This window comes from Staurois parvus, unplaced genomic scaffold (assembly GCF_062004578.1).
Source record: "Staurois parvus isolate SC_StPar_1 unplaced genomic scaffold, SC_StPar_1.0 ptg000184l, whole genome shotgun sequence".
In the NCBI taxonomy this organism is placed as follows: domain Eukaryota; kingdom Metazoa; phylum Chordata; class Amphibia; order Anura; family Ranidae; genus Staurois; species Staurois parvus.
The window spans coordinates 6,984,734-7,007,029 of record NW_028317980.1 but is presented as its reverse complement, the minus strand read 5'-3'; the positions used below and the strand labels follow the sequence as shown (position 1 = coordinate 7,007,029).

General features: G+C 45.6%; 1 protein-coding gene across 3 annotated transcripts in view; it reads right to left on the bottom strand.

Annotated features, from left to right (window-relative positions):
• Window positions 1–21,130, bottom strand: part of LOC149462164 (uncharacterized) — a 39,881-nt gene extending 18,751 nt beyond the window's left edge. For 2 of the 3 annotated variants that reach the window (XM_089677361.1, XM_089677363.1), the window contains exons 1-2: window positions 21,044–21,130; window positions 5,773–5,892 (exon numbers count right to left, since the gene is read on the bottom strand). In XM_089677361.1, coding sequence (XP_089533487.1) covers window positions 5,773–5,879 — 107 coding nt within the window. In that variant the 5' untranslated portion in view covers window positions 5,880–5,892; window positions 21,044–21,130. Of the gene's footprint in view, window positions 1–5,772; window positions 5,893–8,079; window positions 8,168–21,043 lie in introns of those variants that run through there. The other variant, XM_089677362.1, reaches the window with a different exon arrangement.
• Between the last annotated feature and the right edge of the window lie 1,166 nt (window positions 21,131–22,296).

Below are 22,296 nucleotides of genomic sequence, written 5' to 3'. Positions count from 1 at the left end.
GTCTGCAGTCTCTGACCATCTCTTGTATCATTCCTGCAGTCTCTGACCATCTCTTGTATCATGTCTGCAGTCTCTGACCATCTCCTGTATCATGTCTGCAGTCTCTGACCATCTCCTGTATCATGTCTGCAGTCTCTGACTATCTTCCGTATCATGCCTGCAGTCCCTGACCATCTCATGTATCATGCCTGCAGTCTCTGACCATCTTCTGTATCATGCCTGCAGTCTCTGACCATCTTCCGTATCATGCCTGCAGTCCCTGACCATCTCATGTATCATGTCTGCAGTCTCTGACCATCTCTAGCATCATGTCTGCAGTCTCTGACCATCTCCTGTATCATATCTGCAGTCTCTGACCATCTCATGTATCATGCCTGCAGTCTCTGACCATCTTCCATATCATGCCTGCAGTCTCTGACCATCTTCCATATCATGCCTGCAGTCTCTGACCATCTCTTGTATCATTCCTGCAGTCTCTGACCATCTCTTGTATCATGTCTGCAGTCTCTATCCATCTTCTGTATCATGTCTGCAGTCTCTGACCATCTCCTGTATCATGTCTGCAGTCTCTGACCATCTCCTGTATCATGTCTGCAGTCTCTGACCATCTCCTGTATCATGTCTGAAGTCTCTGACCATCTCCTGTATCATGTCTGCAGTCTCTGACCATCTCATGTATCATACCTGCAGTCTCTGACCATCTTCCATATCATGCCTGCAGTCTCTGACCATCTTCCGTATCATGCCTGCAGTCTCTGACCATCTCTTGTATCATTCCTGCAGTCTCTGACCATCTCTTGTATCATGTCTGCAGTCTCTGACCATCTCCTGTATCATGTCTGCAGTCTCTGACCATCTCCTGTATCATGTCTGCAGTCTCTGACCATCTCCTGTATCATGTCTGCAGTCTCTGACCATCTCTTGTATCATTCCTGCAGTCTCTGACCATCTCCTGTATCATGTCTGCAGTCTCTGACCTTTTCTTGTATCATTCCTGCAGTCTCTAACCATCTCTTGTATCATGTCTGCAGTCTCTGACCATCTCCTGTATCATGTCTGCAGTCTCTGACCATCTCTTGTATCATTCCTGCAGTCTCTGACCATCTCTTGTATCATGTCTGCAGTCTCTGACCATCTCCTGTATCATGTCTGCAGTCTCTGACCATCTCCTGTAGCAGGTCTGTGGTCTCTGACCATCTTCCGTAGCATGCCCACAATCCATGATGATCTAAAGTAGCATGTCTATAGTCTCTGACTATCTACTGTAGAATGCCCATAGCCTCTGACCATCTCCTGTCTATAATCTCTGACCATTTCTAGTAGAATATCTCTGACTTCTATCGAGGAGGGATGGCCACACACTGATCAAAATTCATCTTGTCCCTGTAGAACCAGCCAGATTTCATTCAGGGCTTACCTTTGCAGAAAAATGTTTTTGAAACAAAAGATTGTTTTGTTAAGCCCTTGGAATGTCTTGTTGTTGAACATAGAGACAGATAAATGGGCTGCACACTGATTGAAATTCGGCTGGTCTACCGTCTCCGGCCAGCTTTAAAGCTAGTACACAGGATGAGAAAACCGGACGACAAATACTGCTTTATGAGCGATCGTCCGATAATCTGATAGTTTGTACGCAGCTTTCGAGAGCCAATTCATGCAAAATTATCCGAAGAGACAAGCAGGATAAATGTTCTCGTAAGATAACAGAAGGAATGATTTTTGTTTAGACAGTACAGTATTTATCCGTACAAAATCGAGCGACCAAGACCGCGCATGCTCGGAAATGAGAAGAATACATTACAATAAAATACAATACGTGACATCACTGTAGCAAACTAGCTCATCAGAGTGGGAGCGGAGTTCTCCTTTTCCATTTTTTCTCTTTTTATTCGAGATATTTCTCATTCCTCAGCCTCATTTCCTACCCCCCCTGCAGTCCTGAGAGGCAAACGTTATCTTCTGACAGATGGTGTGGGTCAACCAGGTTTGGTGCCAGTTGTCTGGGGGAAACATGTAACCTTTCTCACCTACGTCTGATAAGGCAGCATTTCTCAGAGAATTGGGAAGCACTGACCCCAAAACTGTGTAAGCCCCCACATCATAAAACAGATAATAGCTTCTCTCCCGGACTTAAAAGAGAATTGAACATTCCTCAGGTCAACTGTGTGTTTCATGTCATGGATTATGAAGCTGTTAGTTTTAACTGAGTTTCCCACTGACCACTCCCAAAACGTGTAGTAAGAGCCCCCCTCCCCTTTGAGAGTGACTTTTAAGAAGAGACAAGTGAGTTAGAGGGACACACAGATCTCCCAGCGTAACATCAACCTACCACCTGGGGAGACCCTTTGCAACTTGGATCTGCAAACCCAGGCATATGGGCAAGTAACTTAACCCTGTAATCTTCTTCCTAATTATCTCTTTGCTGTGTCTTTATATACATATATATATATTTTTGTGACATCTCTTTGTAAATATTTTATTGCACCTGTTTGACTCTTTTAGTAATAAATCTTTCTTTCTGAAAGTGTTAAACTGTTTTTAAGCGCTTACCTGCAATTCACGAATTCCTGCCTTTTGAAGAGACGCTACTGTGTTTGTTTACTCCCTGCCCAATTGACCATATTGGACAGGTGACTTTTCAATCAATATAGTGTATTTCTGACAGAGTCCGTCTTCTCTGTACATTTCAAGACGGTGGTGGCAGTGTGAAGGGTTACTTGCGTAATTAACCCGACCCAGTAACCAGCACATTCAGGCTGCAGGCACCGATTGTAGCCCATTAGCTGGACAATCGCTGTGCAGGGTGCAGCTGGGTGGGGCCTTGTTACGCGCGTCACACTGCGGTTTTAGATCGGCCAGTCCTTCGGTCACGAGTTGGTGAGAAGGTCTGGGGTCTGACGCCGCGGGCGTGACTTATTACTGTTAGTCGCGGTCGTGCGATTGTCGCATGTTGGTGGCGGCGACCGTGGATCCGTGACAATCACTTCTGAAGTTGTATTCTGTCATACGAGAATGTTCGTAACCAGGGGCGGACTGACAACTCATGGGGCCCCCGGGCAATAGGGGATCATGGGGCCCCTGTGTCCTTGCCCAAACTCAAAAAAGCCTATGAAAAAGGTACCAGGGGCATCTCATGGGGCCCCCTACTGACCCCGGGCCCTTGGGCAGTGCCCGAGCTTCCAAATGGTCAGTCCGCCCCTGTTCGTAACTTTAGTACCCTCTTCATTTTCGATATGAGACTAGCATGCAAAAAAAAAAAAAAATGGACGATCATTCATCCGATATTCTCATCGTGTGTATGAGGCTTTAGTCCCCTTGTTCTACAATGAGATATTTGGGAGTCAAGAGTTTGGTCCAGATGATAAGATGCTCCATGATAACAGGAATTAATGTATCTTGTGATTAATGGTGTGCTGCTTGCGCACATGCCTAAGCAATTAGCCCGGTTCACATGTATGTGGTGCGGTATATCACATGTGATTCGCACAGGAACCGCGCCGCAGTCCTGTGCAAATCGCATACGATTTGTGTGCGGTGCAATCGGAGCCATACATTTTGTATTGCTCTAATCACACCGCACCCGCACCAAAAACGCGCAGGACCCTTTTTTGAGTCCGCACTAGAATGGGGTATTCACACCTATGCAATCCAATTCTGCACATCGCACACTGCGGACCGATTTCGGGGTGTTGTTAACTTAGCATACACACCTGCAGCTGTTCACATGAACGGAGTGCGATTCTGAAAACGCTGCAAATTCCGCACCGCAGCAGTGTGAATCAGGGCTGAATGATTTAATATATAAAATATTGGGAGGTCATGCATGTCAACTGTACAGGACTTGAGCTTAGAGCAGAACTAAACCCACCTATGCCTCACAGCCTGGGATATAGTTCCTGCCACTGTGTTACTAAACCCACAACAGTACAATCAGTCTGTATATGCAGTAAAGTATGCTTGTTTTACTCACTGTGGGACCTAAGGGGTTAATCCTCTGCATTATGTAAAAATGCTGTTTGATCCTGTCTTCTCTGATCTTCCCCTTCTTCCAGTGTCCCCATTATCTCCTGATAAGACAAATGGTGTGGAGTCACTCTGCACATGATCAGTTTGGTGTGTATTGCTAGAGAGGTTTTGTTTTTTCCTTGGGAGAGTGCATGTGATCAGCACAGAGCCAATCAGCACTGTCCAGGCAGAGGGTCAGGGGTTATGCAGCCTCATAGGACAGTCAGAGGAGAATGAAAACTCCTCCTACAAGATTAACCAGTGCTCTGCTGGACACTGAGAGAAGTCACAAGACTGGTGTAACTGCTGATGAGAAAAGGTATTTAGCAGTTTATATTTACTAAAATAATTGCATTTCCATGTTGTGTTTACTGTGAGAGACCAGATATAGTGAATGCAGGGTCCTGGGAGAGCAGATATAGTGAATGCAGGGTCCTGGGAGACCAGATACAGTGAATGCAGAGTCCAGGGAGACCGGATACAGTGAATGCAGAGTCCAGGGAGACCAGATACAGTGAATGCAGAGTCCAGGGAGACCAGATATAGTGAATGCAGGGTCCGGGGAGACCAGATATAGTGAATGCAGGGTCCGGGGACACTGGATATAGTAAATGCAGGGTCCGGGGAGACCAGATATAGTGAATGCAGGGTCCGGGGAGACCAGATATAGTGAATGCAGGGTCCGGGGACACTGGATATAGTAAATGCAGGGTCCGGGGAGACCAGATATAGTGAATTCCGGGGCCGGGGAGACCAGATATAATGAATGCAGGGTCCTGGGTTTAGAAACACTTTAAAGCAAAGCATCATCTCTGTGGCTGCTGCCTCTGCAGCTAAAGGGCGGAGGGTTGGGGGCGGTAAAACCACAGCTCAACAGTGGGATTTTACCGCCCCTAACTACTAGTCTGAACCAACCCATACAGCAAAGTCCCCCATAAGTACTGCATGGGTTAAATGCTCGGCTGGCTAGGGGTGACTATTCCTCTTGAAGCCATTTCACTTTGCTACCCAGCCCGGTGGCAGCTCTCTGCCCAGCATTCCTGCATTCTACAAGGGAACGGCCCCTAAGCAAGAATGCCATCTAGTGTAGAAGAGCGCCATCCGCCTGGCGTTGGGCTTTCGGAACCTGATTTTCCTGCCTAATATGGATGTGTCGATGCAGAGCGACCGTGTGAACCTGCCGAAGTCCCTACTCCCCAATGTGCAGTCTCAGCAAGCTGGAGAGCTGACGGGATATGTCAAGGGTGCAACCTGATTGGTGGATAATTGGCGGCCATTTTGTCAAGCCTGAATTTAAATAAACTTCACGGCCATCAAAAAGATACAAAAAAAATTAAAGCTCAGGGAGAAGTACGGATTTACGTCAACAACGGGGCTTACAGGATACAGATAATAGGATGAAATTCCAGCGCGATTGGCGTTTTCTATATATAGACGCCGAGCAGACAGGCCTCTATACACAGCTCATTAGTGTTTTCCCTCTGATCAGGCGGCTCGGTGGGTAAACATGCAGTTACTCGGTATTGTTGTCGGTCTAGGAGGAAGTTTCATTATGGGAGTCAGACAAGATGAATATAGGAAACTCAAAAATAATTAGGTTGCTGACAGCGTCTGGTCCATTGCGTTCAGTCGTCTCTGGGAACCTGAGCTCCCTCCAGACAGATAAAGAGGGCCTATCAGGTAACACCTAGAAAATCACAATTCCAAGGCAAAATCAATAATTGTACTGTTGATGTCAGCTAAATCTAACAAAAGCCAGTCACTTACCTTGAGCTGATATAATATAAGGAATTAGAGACAGATTCAGCAGGCTTTTCACAATGCTTCAGGATGAACCTGCAGCCTTTTGCTAGAAGGCTCTCTGCATCCACCATCCATTAGAGGGCGCTGTTGGGAGCAGAAAGCCCAGAATCAACAGCTACTAAGGTGCATGTACATCTAAAATCTGATAGGTTCACACCTACTACCTATATATACTGTATATACACAGTAAATACTATATATAAGTTATATATGTGTATATATAAAGTATATTATATATATATATATATATATATATATATATGTGTGTGTGTATTAGTTGACGGTGCTATATAAGTACCTGTAATAAATAAAATAAATATACAGTATATTCTGTTTATAAAATTATAGTGTATATATAAAACACTGACGCAAACCGCTGTAGCCCTTGAGCCTTAGAGCAGTGGTCTCCAAACTACAGCCCTTTGCTTGCTTTTATCTGGCCCTTGGGGTACTATTTAATCCACTGACACTAATGAATTCCTCCCAATGACACCAATGATGGGACACAGTTCATCCCAATGATACCAAGAATGGGGCCCAATGACACCAATGATGGGGCACATTTCATCCTAATGATACCAAGAATGGGGCCCAATGACACCAATGATGGGGCACATTTCATCCCAATGATACCAAGAATGGGGCACAATGACATGAATGATGGGGCACAGTTCATCCCAATGAAACCAAGAATGGGGCCCAATGACTCCAATGGCGGGGCACAGTTCATCCCAGTGATACCAAGAATGGGGCCCAATGACACGAATGATGGGGCACAGTTCATCCCAATGATACTAAGAATGGGGCCCAATGACACCAATGATGGGGCACATTTCATCCCAATGATACCAAGAATGGGGCATAATGACATGAATAATGGGGCACAATTCATCCCAATGTTACCAGGAATAGGGACCAATGACACCAATGGCGGAGCACAGTTCATCCCAATGATACCAAGAATGGGGCCCAATGACACGAATGACAGGGCACAGTTCATCCCAATGATACCAAGAATGGGGCCCAATGACGGGGCACAGTTCATCCCAATGATACCAAGAATGGGGCCCAATGACAACAATGACGGGGCACAGTTCATCCCAATGATACCAAGAATAGAGCCCAATGACACCAATGATGGGGCACAGTTCATCCCAATGATACCAAGAATGGGACCCAATGACACCAATGATGGGGCACAATTTCTTCCAATGACACCATCGATGGGGCACAATTCCTCTCACTAACACCAAAGACGGGGCATTATTTACTCCCTCTGATGCCGGGTCATTTTCCGGTCCGGCCCCCCTAAAGTTTATAGTACAGTAAACTGGCCCTTTGCTTAGAAAGTTTGGAGACCCCTGCCTTAGAGGAAGCAATAGTTAGCTGCATGAATGAATTATAGGGTGAAAATCAATATTATTATTATTATTATTATACAGGTTTTATATAGTGCCAACAGTTTGCTCAGTGCTTTACAATATAAAGGGAGACAATACAGCAGCAATACAGTTCAATACAAGAGGGTTAGGAGCAGGGCCCAACAGGAGAAATGTGGTAAATATGATTCTGGGCAGTGGTGTATCATCCTGGGTGCAATATGCAGGGTGCACATGGGACCTAGGGGATGTGGGGCTCACTGGGCCCTCACATGTTGTACAACAAAGTGGGGAAGAGCTGTTCTGTTCCCCCTTCCGAGTCTCTGCTGCAGCTGTGCTTGTCACTAGCACCTGCTGCAGAAACACTTTTTTTTATGCCGGGGAGGGGGCAGGTACTAGAGCTCGGTTTAGGGAGGCGGGGCTATGATTGGTAAGCCAATCACAGCCAATTACATTCCCATTTTGCTGCTGTTTTTTTTTATCTTTCGCTGCCCATCTCTTGCATACAGGCCAATTGCTTTCATAAAACACCCGAGTCTGGAATCGATGCAACGTTTTAAGCTTGGGTGACGTGAATACAATGCATATGAAATCATGGAAAAAATAAATAAATTGCAGTGTATGGCTACCACCCTAAAATCTATATCCTGTATACTCTCTGCCAGCAATACTGATCTATTGCTAGTGTGTGAGAGATAATGTCATAATCAGTGTGGTGCTTCCAACATGTAAAAAAATTATAAACCATCCAGGATTTAAGACCCCCATTATGCGTTTCAAAAGGGAATTAGATAAATCTGCAGGTAAAGGTGAAGTAAAGTTTAATTCAGCTCTGTAATAAATGATATATTATTACATGAATTTTTTTCTTAAATTTAAGCAGCATAAATACCTGACTTTGATCAGTTTCTCGCAGTCCCTGTACAGGTTGGGGGAGAAGAAGCAGCACAAGGAGCCGATCAGTGCAAGAGGCATGCTAACAGAAGGAGAGAGCAAAGTGACAGAGAGATGCTTCTCCATACTAGCAACAAAAGTAAATCTCAAGGCTGGATGGACAAAAATATAAACCCTTTGGCAGGTAAAACAGCTCACATATACAGTATATATTACATCTGTGCGTTAGCTGTTTGCCTAGAGTTCAGCTTTAAAGCCGAGTTCCAGCTGAAAAAAAAAAATACAGACACTTACCTGTCCCTCGGTCCTGCGGTGTCCTCACCATGGCTGGTTTCACCGGCCGTCTTCTCTCCCTGGCGCCGGCATCTTTAGTGTGGGCACCCGGCTGTGACAGCTTGTGGCTTCACAGCCGTGTGCCCACTGCGCATGCGCGAGAAGAACTGCGCTTTGTGAATGGCCCTGTAGTCTTCTGGGACCTGTCACATGTCCCAGAAGACTATGGGGAGGGAGGAGGGGAGGACAACTTCTGCTTCCGATTGCCTAGGCGATCGCAGTGGAAGTGGCAGCGGGTACCTGTCAAATTCGGGTACCCCCTCCAACCCGCTCCCCATCAAAGGTGCCAATCCTTAATGGGGAGCGGGGGACAAAGGCTTAAAGCGGAACTTCCCCTTTTTGGTGGAGCTCCGCTTTAAGGTGTCAAGCACACTGCAGCTCAAGAGTGCCCGTTTTACAGGCGTTTGACTTTTTTTCCATTTAAACCCCCCTCCATGTTAGCCTAAGTGTCCATGCACACATAGGAGTTTACAGGAGACGGGCTTTTAGGATTGGTCACACCAGAGCACGGTTCTGCAAGTCCATGTTCCGTGCGCATTTCCCGCAATGCGTTCAAAATGCACTGCAGTTATGGTTCTGTAAGAGGTGGGGCAGCACAGTGGCTAATGCAGGCCATAGATGGGTCGAAAATTGGCTGATTTTTGGCTGAAAAAAAAATCGGCTGATTTTCGCACCGTTAATGGGTTAATTTCTGGATTTTGGCACTTTTTTTATTGGTAAAGTTGGAAAAAAATTGGCCGATTTTGCCGATCGGCTGATTTTCACGGCAATGGTGGGCAAATCGGGAAGAAGAAGAGGAAGAAGAATTTTAGTGCGCTATTATATTTGACATGAAAAAGTATTGTGGTTGCAACAATGTATCTATTTGTATCCAAATAAAAACATCTGTATCCGAAATGGATACAAATAGATACAATGTTGCAACCGCTATACTTTTTAATGTCAAATATAATAGCGGAGCTAAATGCCGCTCATAGACGGGCCAAAAGTCGGCCGATTTCTTTTACCATTGGTGGTAACTTCGGCCTATTGAACGACTGATTTTTCTTTTTTTTTTTTAAAACAATGACTGATTTTCAACCCACCTATGGCCTGCATTAATGGTTAGCACTTCCACCTGGAAATACTAGGGTCATTGGTTAAAATCCCAACCACAGCACCACCTGCCTGGAGTTTGCATGTTCTCCCTGTGCCTGCGTGGGTTTACTCCAGTTTCCTCCCACACTCCAAAGACATGCTGGTAGGTTAATTGGCTCCTGTCTAAATTGTCCTTAGTATGTGTATGTATGAATGTGAGTTAGGGACCTTAGATTGTACGCCCCTTGAGGGTTAGGGACTGATGTGAATGTACAATATCTGTAAAGCGCTGTGTAAATTGACAGCACCTGTCAAGTACCTGAAATTAATAAATATGATAAGTAGGTGTCAATAATAAGTTATTGACACCCCAAATGCAGGTTGCAAATGCATTTACAGGCACCAGATCACATGGTACAAAAGTTACAGTGCATTTACCAAAAGTAGTGTGGTGCAGTTTCAACCCATTGAAAATGAATGGTCTGAAATCTCACTGAACAGAACTGCATGTGAATCGCACAGGAACCTGTTAAAGGCAGAAACAAAAACTTGTGCATTCAAGAGAGGAGCAATTTGGCTGAAAAAGCGCCAAATGCGCCTAAAACCCCTGTAAACATGCCTCAGCGCTTGAGCATCTTTTTTCATTTCAACACCCAGAATACATTAATATTCTGGTCAAAGATATGAATAAACGCCTAAGTGCTTAACGTGCTTAAACGCGCCTAAACATTTTTTAAAAGACCCAGCTTAGCCGTATTTTTGAAGCTGCTTTTCTCCTGCCAGAAGAAAAGTATTTAGAAGCGCCCCAGTGTGCATGAAGCCTAAAGTTCACCGAAAAAAAAAAAAAAAATCGCCTATCATGGTAGGCGCAGAAGAGGTTGTACGCTGTACGAAAGAACACGATTACTCACATAGGCCTAGGGCAGCGTAATATCTAAATACAGACAGTGTCACGCGGCTCTCATAATTTACACCTACCCAAAGCTGCTGCTCATATTTCTCCGTCCCGGCGTCTGCCCGCCGCTACATTTTACAGCCTGTTTAATGGGTTATTAAAATGATAAGATTCAAAGCTAAATCCTTATGAAAATATCCGTTTTCTTTCTCATTCCCTGGCTTTATGGCGTGACTTAGGGAGCCCGAGGCGGCGCAATTTCCACCGCGCGGTTTAATAATCTGTCCTGTGCATAAGCACTTTTATTGACGGAGATACAGATCCCTCTTTCTCACTGGCTTCCTTATCGAAAGAGAGGGAAGGGGATATTTATGGAGGGAAGAGAGAATAAAATAAATTCAGGGAAATTCTTCACTGTGGGTATGGCTAAATTTAAAGCCGGAAGAACCGTAAAATTATCTCGTGTGAAGAAATTACTAACAAGATTACAAATGTGTGGGAGAAAGGGGATGCCAAGCGTGAATTACTTTTATTTATTTAACTAAAGTGTATCCAAAGCTCCAACTTTTTTCGTTGGTATTGGATGGGGTGAGGAGAGGTTAAAGGGTTAGATCGCTACGAAAGCTCACGTAAAAGAGGGCGCCTGACGCATTATGCCTTCCGCCACGTATTGATAATCCACAAATCTACCTACAAACCATATGATAGGCACAGCATATCAAAGAAAGTGGCAGCTTCAAGGTTGCTCGATCCACTCAGCGTTCTCCAAAGCTTGGAAGGACACCACCAGGAGCCTAACTGGTTTACGTGTTTCTAGGGTAGTATGTTCCTCAGATCTAAGCCCTGGCTCTGAGCAAGCGGGTACTACCCTTGAAACGCGTAAGTAGGATCCTTCCAAGCTTTGCAGTACACTGAGTGGATTGAGCAACCTTGAAACTGCCCTCTTTTGCTTGTGTTTTCCCCAGTCCTGAGAGGGCAGCAAGACTTGACATGTCCATGTTCCATGCCAAGAAGCAGATGTGCATGAAGAACTGGTACCAGACTAGCATGTGCAGGAGATGTTCTATTTTGCTAAGGGGTTAGATCACCTTTACCAAATAATTGCCTATGTAGGTAAGGAACATCTGTAGATAATAACAAACTGTGCAGGTTTGACTGAAGTTGAATAATACCCTGGTTATAGGTGTAAGCCATCTACGTACCTTCTGAAGCATGGCTGAAAAACTGCCAGAGATGGCATTCCCCCCAAGCTCCCTTGTTGCTAGGACCCTCCCAGCTGTTACTGCTCAGTAACAGCTGGGAGGGTCTTAGCAATGTCCAAGGCAGGTTGGGAGGAATGCCATTTCTTGTAGTTTTTCAGCCATGCTTCAGAAGGTACGTAGATGGCTTACATTACGGGTGCGAGCTCTCAAACCTCTGCACATGCATGGTTCACTATCTCCTCCATTGCAGCATTGCTGAACTCAGAGCTACTGCCCTCGGGGGAGAGAAAGAGTGCATGCAAGGGGGTTTAAAATGGAGAAAGAGCTCACTCCTGTGAGGGTTGCAGTAATGGCTGGGAGTGTCTTAGCAATATCCTAGCAACATGTCAGGGCCTGGACATGAACCTGGGACTTCTACTGTGTCAGGCAGTAACTCTTCTCACTGAGCTACCTGGGATGCTGTACAATGCTCTGCCTGATCTATTGGGCAATCCTGCCTTGTGCCCTGTTTTCTGATGAACCTTGAACTCTTTGCTCCTCCCATGAACGTCCTCATAAAAGCCATGTCCATGCACTTCCTCCTTGCCAGATTATTGTGCCTTCCAGCCAATATCCCGCTCATCCTTACTGCTGCCATCTATATCGTTTGTGACCGACCTTTTGCTTGTGACCGACTCCGCTTTTGTCTTTTCCCTGAACTGTTTGATCCGCTATTGGTTTCAAGCGTACCCTTTCCCTGGTGGGGTGATCCTGAGATCTGCAACCTGGTATTCACATGCAGCCAAATCCATCTCCACCATTAGGAGCTCTGGTGAAGACCGGTGGATACTTAGACCCCGCACCTCAGGTGAGCCTGCGTCATTCCCAGGATGACCCGCTGGTCTACCTATCCTGCTGGTTTCAGGTAAGCCTTACACTGCTGTAGCAACTGGTCTCTGAACCTGACCCAGACCGTGACACAACAAGGCAGATTGGGGGATACCATCTCTGGGAGTTTTCCGGCTAGGCTTCAGGAGGTACGTAGATAGCCAGAAAGTTATTCAACTTTGGCCAAAGCTGCACAGTTTTTTTTTATCAGATTTTTGTGCCACTGGGGTGCTGGCCCACCACTTCCTGTGCCAGAGACCCGACAGGAAATCTTTACAAAGGGCAAATATCCTTTTAGACCCTTGGTACCCAACCTGCAGCTCAGGGGCCACATGTTCCCCTTTGACACTTATCGTACAGCCCCTGGGGACCCTGCAGACAGTATTCAGTGTTATGGTGGTCAGTAGTTAATGAAGGAAGAATACTCTTTAGATTGGCTTCTAGTTGTTAAAGCGGAGCTCCACCCAAAAGGGGAAGATCTGCTTTAAGGACTGCTCCCCCACTCCCCATTAAGTATTAGCACCTTTTGGGGGAGGGGAGCAGGTACCCGAATTTGACAGGAACCCGCTCCCACTTCCGGTCCGATCGCTTAGGCAATCGCAAAACGGAAGATGTCCTCCTTCCCTGTAGTCTTTTGGGACATGTGACAGGCCCAAGAAGACTACAGGACCATTCACGAAGCGCAGCGCTACTCGCACATGCGCAGTGGGTACCCGGCTGTGCAGCCGCAAGCTATCACAGCCAGGTGCCCATACTGAAGATGCCGGCCTCCTGCAATACAGGACGGCCGGTGAAACGGGCTGCGGGGGACACACCATGGGACCGAGGGACAGGTAAGTGGGTGTTTAAGGATTGGCACCTTTGGGGAGTGGGGGGGAGGAGTGGGTACCTAAAATTGACAGGTACCCGCTCCCACTTCCGCTGTGATCGCCTAGGCGGAAGTTGTCCTTCCCACCCACCCCCCCTCCCCGTAGTGTTCTGGGACACATGACAGGTCCCAGAAGACTACAGGACCATTGACAAAGCGCAGCACTTCTCACACATGCGCAGTGGGCACCCAGCTGTGACGCCGCAAGCTGTCAGAGCCTAGTGCCCACACTAAAGATGCCGGCGCCAGGGAGAGAAGACGGCCGGTGAAACCAGCCATGGTGAGGACACCACTGGACCAAGGGACAGGTAAGTGGCTGTTTTTTTAAAAGTCAGCAGCTACAGTTTTTGTAGCTGCTGACTATTATTTTTTGACAGGGTGAGTGGAACTCCGCTTTAAGGGCAAATTTGCATCTTCTTGTTGAGGTGGCTAATGATGAGTGAATCTGTGCAGGTTTGATTTGTGAGCGTGTTCAAAGGGTCTGGCATGGACTTTGGGGAAGAACCATGCCACTTTTTTTTTTTCGTTTTTTTGCATATGGTCCCCCCTTTAAAATTCATACCAGACCAGGTCTGGTATGGATTTTGGAGGCGACCCTTCACCCTTTTTTTTTTTTTTTTTTTTTTTTTTTTTTTAGGAGATCGGTTGTTAAAGTGAATGTAAAGGTTCTGCTCCTGGCTCCTCCTGCCTTCCAAGTGCTCCAATAGCAAGCCATTTACTAAAGGGGCACTTTTGCGGGCTTGATCTGTGTGCTTCTATTGACACACAACGCAGCTCGGTCCTGCGCCCCACTCCATGGTCACTGGATTTGATTTACAGCAGCAAGGGCCACTGGCTTCTGCTGCTCACTCTGTGTTCAGTGTGGAGGAAAAGAGAGAGCAGCGCTGTTGCTCTCGGGCACAGTGCTGGACCAAGACCGGGCTCAGGTAAGTATTTAAGGGAGGCAGAGGGGGCACTGCACATAAAGTTTTTTTGTTTTTTTTTTTGCTAATGCAGAGAATGCATTAAACTGTTACTATACCCAGGACCCTGCATTCACTATATCTGGTCTCCCACAGTACACACAACATGGAAATGCAATTATTTTAATAAATATAAACTGTTAAATACCTTTTCTCATCAGCAGTTAAAGCAGTCTTGTGACTTCTATCAATGTCCAGCAGAGCACTGGTTAAAGCTTGTAGGAGGAGTTTTCTTTCTGCTCTAGAAGGATGCAAAACCCCTGACCTCTGTCTGGACAGTGTTGATTGGCCCTATGCTGATCACATGCACTCTCAAGAAAACAAAAACATATCTAGCAATACACACTAAACTGAGCATGTGCAGAATGGCTATGGGTTCAGTCTGTCTTATCAGGAGATAAGACATGGACATTTGAACAAGAGGAGGAGCAGAAAATTCAGGATCAAAGTCCTTTTTGCACAATGCAGAGGATTAACCCCTTAGGTTCCAAGTGAGTATAACAAGCATGCTTTACTGCATATACAGACTGATTTTATTGTTGTGGGTTTAGTAACCCTTTAAGGCAAAAAACTTTAGGATTTAAAACCTCTTTAAATACAATATCCTATCTAAAACACTCCAAAAACACATGTACACACGGTTCCATTGAAGTCTTTGGAGACAAAAATGCACCGTGCTGTGTATAATAGAAAAAAAAAAAAAAAAGAAATTATTTGCCCCTTTTCCAAAAAATGCACTGCAGGAAACAACATAGATGTGTATGAGATGCATAGAAAATTAATGTAAAATGGATCGTGGTGCATTTCTGCAGATCCGCAAATGCACTGAAAAACTCCCAAGCCCTACTTTATCTAAATTGAGAACTTTTTTTTTTGCCTTTTTAGTTCCTTTTTCTTTTTTCTTGTCATTTGTGTTCCGCAACTTCACACAGCTTCAAAGCTGTTCCTAACAAATCTGGATGGGGGAACTGTGAAGTAAGCTATCAAATTGTTCTTTTCATTTGTTACTTACTTATAGACAACAACATCAAAATTTTAAATTATATTTTTCGATTACTTATTTTTTATATATTTACTTGTTTATTTTCTATTCAATATTTTTTTAAATTATATATATATATATATATACACACAGTGCTCAGCATAAAAGAGTACACCCCAGCAAATTTGTCAGAAAAACCTTTACTTTCCTTTCCGAATCAATATTTTCTATGGGACACTATACTACAAAATACACCCACAAATGCAGATCATTGATTGCAAACAGGATTTGTTAATTTGCACACAAAGTATTTTTCCTAACAAATTCATTCAAGACCATGTTGGAAAAATGATTACACCCTAAAGAAAGTCTTATGAGCAAAGCTAAATGTTAGACGACAAAATCCTAATTAACAAGAATTCAACTACAGGTGAGTCTGATTATTCATTAAACAGGTGTCCAGCAGACAGGTGATTATAAAAGGGCGTTACTTAACAAACTCCTCCCATTTTATGCTGTCAGCAATGGCACCACATGGAAGAGAAATGTCACAAGGCCTGAGAAGGAAAATAATTTCTTCACACAAGAAAGGTGAAGGCTACAAGAAGATCAGCAAAGCTTTACTTATCAGTCAGAATACTGTAGCAATAGTGATATAAAAATATAACAAAGATGGAACTGCAACCATCTCACAGAGATGTCCGGGCCGTCCACAGAAGTTAAGACCTCGACAGGAGCGTCTTATGATGAGAAGGGTTGAAGAAAATCGCCATGCAAGTTCACAGCAGTTAGCTAAAGAAGTAGAAAGCCAAACTGGGGTGATTGTTTCCCGTGACACAATACGGCGTACACTGCAGAGGAATGGCATGCATGGGTGTTGTCCACGAAGGAAGCCTCTCCCAAAGCCCATGCACAAAAAAGCCTCCCTAGAATTTGAAAAAGAAGACTACTGGGACTCTGTACTCTTGAGTGATGAGATCAAGATAAATGTTTTTGGAACTGATGGCTTCACAACTGTATGGCATTGCAAAGGTGAGGAGTACGAAGAAAACTGCATGGTGTCTACAGTGAAACATGGTGGTGGCAGTGTCCTTCTGTGAGGCTGCATGAGTGCTGCTGGTGTTGGGGAGCTGCATTTCATTGATGGTGTCATGAATTCACAGATGTACTGCTCTATATTGAAAGAGAAGATGCTCCCATTACTCTGTGCCGTTGGTCGTCTTGCACTTTTCCAACATGACAATAATCCAAAACACACATCTAAGGCCACTGTTGCATTTCTGAAGAACAGGGTGAAAGCAATTCAGTGGCCAAGTATGTCTCCTGAGTTGAACCCAATTGAACACCTATGAAGTATTCTGAAGAGACAAACTCAGCATAACTCTCCATCCAGCATCCAGGCTCTAAAAGAGGTCGTTCTTGAAGAATGGAAAAAGATCGATGTTGTAATATGTCACCAACTTGTTCATTCCATGCCTAGAAGACTTGGTGCTGTCCTTACAAATCATGGCGGTCATACAAAATAATAGATGTAGTAGTTTTTGTTGTGGGGTGTATTCATTTTTGCATCAACTAATTTGAGTAAAACTGAAGATTTTGTAATCGCAGTTATATTATTAACCTTACTTTCATGTAATGAGCTAAACAAATGTTCTATAATACTCAGTTTTGTCACAATTTTGAAAAATTGTTCTTGTGTTCACTGAGATATTGATTAAAATCTTACTTTCCAAAAGGGGTGTACTCATTTATGCTGAGCTGTGTATATATAATCAGTTTATAATGAGGAGAAGATAACATCTCCTGTGTTCATCTGTTGACACCATCTACCTATCCCTGCGCCTATCTATTCCCATCATCGATGATCCTGACACCATCCCCATCCATTAGATGTCTGGATGGTGGAATACGCACGGCAGGTGAATTAAGCTCTTCTGTTGTCAGTCATGTTGTTTATAGCGTTTGTCAGTCGCATTGTGCTTTGACAGTCTTTCATTCTCGTAGGCTCACCTCTCTCTGTTTCGTCCGGCGCACCATTACAAATAATTACAGTTTTACAGACACTTCAGGGATGGAACCTGATGGATGCTATCTGTCAAAGCATTCATTTATGTAAACCCAATCACTAAGAGCTCATGGAAGTTTTAACACGTTACACTAGGTTCACTGCTTGTGCATGTCAAGAACGCATGCAAAATCGCAAGCTTTCCTGACATGCACAGAAATGCGCTGCCCTTTAGCAGATACGTGGCATTGCCAGTTTTTGTTAATGGTGCCCCCATGCATCTGCTAAAGCGCAAGTCTTCATGCGCACCAACCTGTATGATTCCGCAGCACTGTGTGGTTTGGTGCATTGTGTTTTTTAAAAAGGGACCTCTTTTCTGCATTTCTCATACAAATAGTAGCCCATTGAAATGAATGGGCTGCCCTACACATTATGTGTGGAAAATGTTTCAGAAACGTACGCAGGCTCCATCACACCTCCATGGTGTGAATGGAGCCTTAAGGAGGATATTTTTTTCAATTTTAATAATGTGTTACACAGGTTGAAAAAAGACACAAGGCCATCTCATTAAACCAATAGAAAAAAAAAACAAATAGAAAACTTCCATATATATATATCACCCTCCAAGATAAGTGCTAGGTTAGTTACTAGCTCACTGTCTGGAGGGTTTTGGAAGATAGTGGGCCGGGACAGGCAAAACAGCAGCCCAAATGTTAATGCAGTCCTGGCCAATCTCTGGGGATGGGTGCCCAGATGGTGGCTGAGAGGGACCATAAATAGCCTGGGTCTTGGAACAGAGTGGTTCTTGTCCTAGAGGAAGAAATCCCAACTGCTGCCCTTCTGGGCAGGCTTTCCATTCTTCTACCGCTTATTGAGGTCCCAGATATGCTATCTGGGAGGGGAGCTATTCTGCTGAAATTCGCTGGAGGTGACTAAGGGACTTCTTTTTGAGGATCTGGTCTGAAGAATGCACAGGGGATTTGTCTAGAAGATATTGGAAAGAGGCATCCAATTATTCAAGGACATTGGTGAGTACAGACCGCTGTGAGATCCCATTGACCGTGTGCTGCTGCTATCTCTGCTAAAGTCAGCGTTGTTTAAAGAGGACATTGTTCATGGTGTCACAGCCCATTATTTGCTGCTACAAGGACTATGCTCACAATCTTAAGAGGAAGATTGTCCTCAAGTTACTTCTTAACATTGTTGGAGCATCCCACAGCTACCCTGCATGAGAGGTGTAATTAGAACCTTCAGGTCCTTGGTGCAAGAAACCATAAAGAGCCCCCCTGACTCCTGGCTGGGGCCCTTCCCACTGATCTTGGAGCTTTTTAATTCTTGCCCTTTTATTAAGGTCCTGCAGTGGGAACCTTTCACATGTTCTGCAGTGGGCCCCCTTCCTGCCTCCTTGCCCCCCCCCCCCCCCATGGTGGCGGTACCTTTGTGACCCTGGTTGTTACGCCACTGGTGCCAGTAGCTTTTAATTTTTTTATTTTTTTACAATTTTTACCAGCCCCATTAGGGAGCTTTGGTGAAATATCAGGGGTCTAAACAGGCCTCTGATGATTCACCTGTGAGACAGAGAAAGAAGATTGAAGACACAGCACTCTATCTCTGCAGCCTCAGCAGCACAGAATTAATGGACAGAAATAGCTCTGCACAGCTTCCTGTTCATGCATAACTGAAGCATAGCACAAATGTGTTTACTATGCTTCAATTTATGAATGAACACAGTCAGTCAGAGATGGATCAAAGTGCCATCTGTCAAAGCAGTGTCTCCTTGCTAGCTGCGTTGTCGGATGGCCATGCTGGGAGGAGGGGCACCCTGTCCAACCTTGCAGTTAGCCTTAGGAAGCACTTAGAAAGACAGGACAAAGTACTACATCTACTTTTTTCTTTCAAGTGATTTGAAAAGTCATTCGCAATTTCTTAAAAATTTTTTTAAAACATTCTGCCATGAAGAACCTTGTTCAGGCACTTTCTGTTATAGGGTGACAATGCTGTATACCTGTCTCCCAATTGTGCTGTTGTGTTGTCACCCTATCACATGAGCTTCAAATGAAGATTACAAGTGCTAAAGTTCAATTTTAAAGGCTTCACACTGCAATATTGGGACATTTCTAATTCTCTTGAAAAAATAAATGACCCGCCTATGTTTACCCTCTTACCCCATAGAGCCCTTTCACACTGTTCTGGTGCAGGTTGACCGCGCCGCAGTAGAAGTACAGCTTACCCGAGGGTTTGATGCAGGTTAGCTTCTCTCTTCCATACAGTTGCATTATCATGGTTTTGGTGCTCTTTCTGAAGGCTCACCAAAGATGTAGCATGGAGGAGTGTTGGTGCACTTTCAGAAAGTGGACCAAAATCGTGGGACATAATGGAACTCTATGGGAGAGTACAGCTGATCCACACCAAACCCATTGGTAAGCTGTTCTGCTCCTGCTGTCTGGTCAAACCCCACCGGAACAGTGTACAAGGAAAAATAGTTGAAGGCAGGGAAGTACCTACAGGGGTCGCAATTGTGACCTGGCGTCATGCTGCTGGGGGCCCATCTGGCTCCCCCCTGTATGTCTGGAAAGGAGGAGCAGCAGGGGAGGCTGCATATAGAGGAATCGATCTCTCCATTTTCCTTCTGTAGGCGCTGAATGTCTCCTTCTCCTCCTCTCCCTCCCACAGGCATTCAGTGGCTGCAGAAGAAAAATGGAGAGATTGATTTCTCTATATGCAGCTGCCCCTGCCACTCCTCCTTTCCAGACATACAGGGGGGCCACACGGGCCACAGATTCTTTCCCCCGTGCTCTCCGCCCCCGTGCTCCTTGGCCCCCCCATGCTCTCAGGCCCCTCCCATAAACATCCTTGTGATAGAAATAAGCCATGATAGGTCCTCTTTATGGAGAGATCTGGGGTCTATAAGACCCCACATCTGTCCTCTACAATGTAAAGCATTAGAGCAAAAAAAGCATTGATCAAATGCTTTAAAAAAAAAAAAATGGCCCGGTTTACATTAGGCTGGAACCGGAAGTGACGTAATGACGTCGCTCCGGTCCTCCTAGGACATATAGATGAGTGGAGGCCATCTTTCATTCACTCCTCCACTCACCTATATGCCCAGCCACTGCGATGTTCACATGGATTCACCACTAGATCACTTTTAGAAGCGGTTGGAGGGGATGCCCCCCTGCTGCTTTCCTGGGAACCAACGGAAAGCAGCAGGGGGGCATCCCATCCTGTCGCTTCTAAAAGTGATCTAGTGGTGAATCCACTGCTCAGACCACTGTTAGCTACAAGAGAATCGCCGGCTGAAGAAAACAATACTGGGGTTATGGCCTTTTGCTGCAGCCATAACCCCGATATTCCACTCCCAACCGAGAACGTCTTTTGTCTATGGCCTAGTTGGGAGTTATGTGCAGTATATGCATTCCGGTACATTTACGGGCAAAAAATGCAGCATGATGTACTTTTTTTTAAATGCACATGAAGCACTGCAACGATGTCTGTAGGCTCATTTTTCTTACATATGTGTTTAAAAACACATATTCAGTGTAAATGAGTCCCTATGGTTCATATAGATCAGTGGGACTGGAGAAGCTGTGAGCTAGGAGGCAATCACTAGACCCAGGTGAGTTCATCTTCCTTTCTCAGCCCGCTCCTGGCACTCCATCATGGTGGAAGCAGACACCAATCCTCGCTGTCCTGGGCGGAGGGCCAGATCTCCCCGGCAGCGGTGTCACTGATCTCTGCTCGGGCACTCACACTGAAATCCTTCAACCTTACCTTAAGCACTCAGGAAATCAGAGACATTGCAGAGCTCTCTGCCCCGGTCTTGTCCCTCCGGGATTGAAAGAGATATTCCGAACTCCCGCAGATCACAAGACAAACAAACCGCGCAGAATATTTCTGGAGCAAATTCCTCTCCTGTAACGGAGCTTAGTGAGTCTATGGGAAACATTTCTTAGTCAAAGTGCCGTACATTTTATTTTACTTTTCTGGGTTCGTTCACGCTCTGTGCGCTGACCTGCGATTTTGTGCACTGGATGAACTCCGGTCACCACTAGGGCACATAGAGGACAATTGTTTTCTATGTGCCCCATTCATGGTGTGGTAAGCTGTGGTAATAAGCAGCATGGCACCATTTTTCTGCAGCACACTGGATGGCACTGCATGGCAGCACAATGCACCATGTTGATGTGATTTGACATGAATGATGGATTCCACTGTGGTCGGTCAGCTGATCAAATACCTAGGTATTTGGCCACATGGTCTCTGGGGAAGGGAAGCATTAGAGTTAAAGTGCTACTAAACCCCGGACCCTGCATTCACTGTATCCGGTCTCCCCGGACCCCGCATTCACTATATCCGGTCTCCCAGGACCCTGCATTCACTGTATCCGGTCTCCCCGGACCCTGCATTCACTGTATCTGGTCTCCCCGGACCCTGCATTCACTGTATCCGGTCTCCCCGGACCCTGCATTCACTGTATCAGGTCTCCCTGGACCCTGCATTCACTGTATCAGGTCTCCCCGGATCCTGCATTCACTGTATCCGGTCTCCCCGGACCCTGCATTCACTGTATCCGGTCTCCCCGGACCCTGCATTCACTGTATCCGGTCTCCCCGGACCCTGCATTCACTGTATCTGGTCTCCCTGGACCCTGCATTCACTGTATCTGGTCTCCCCGTCCATGCATTCACTATATCCGGTCTCCCTGGACCCTGCATTCACTACATCTGGTCTCCCCGGACCCCTCATTCACTATATCTGGTCTCCCCGGACCCTGCATTCACTATATCTGGTCTCCCCGGACCCTGCATTCACTATATCTGGTCTCCCAGGACCCCGCATTCACTGTATCCGGTCTTCCCGGACCCCGCATTCACTGTATCTGGTCTCCCCGGACCCTGCATTCACTGTATCTGGTCTCCGCGGACCCTGCATTCACTGTATCTGGTCTCCGCGGACCCTGCATTCACTGTATCTGGTCTCCCCGGACCCCGCATTCACTACATCTGGTCTCCCACAGTACATAC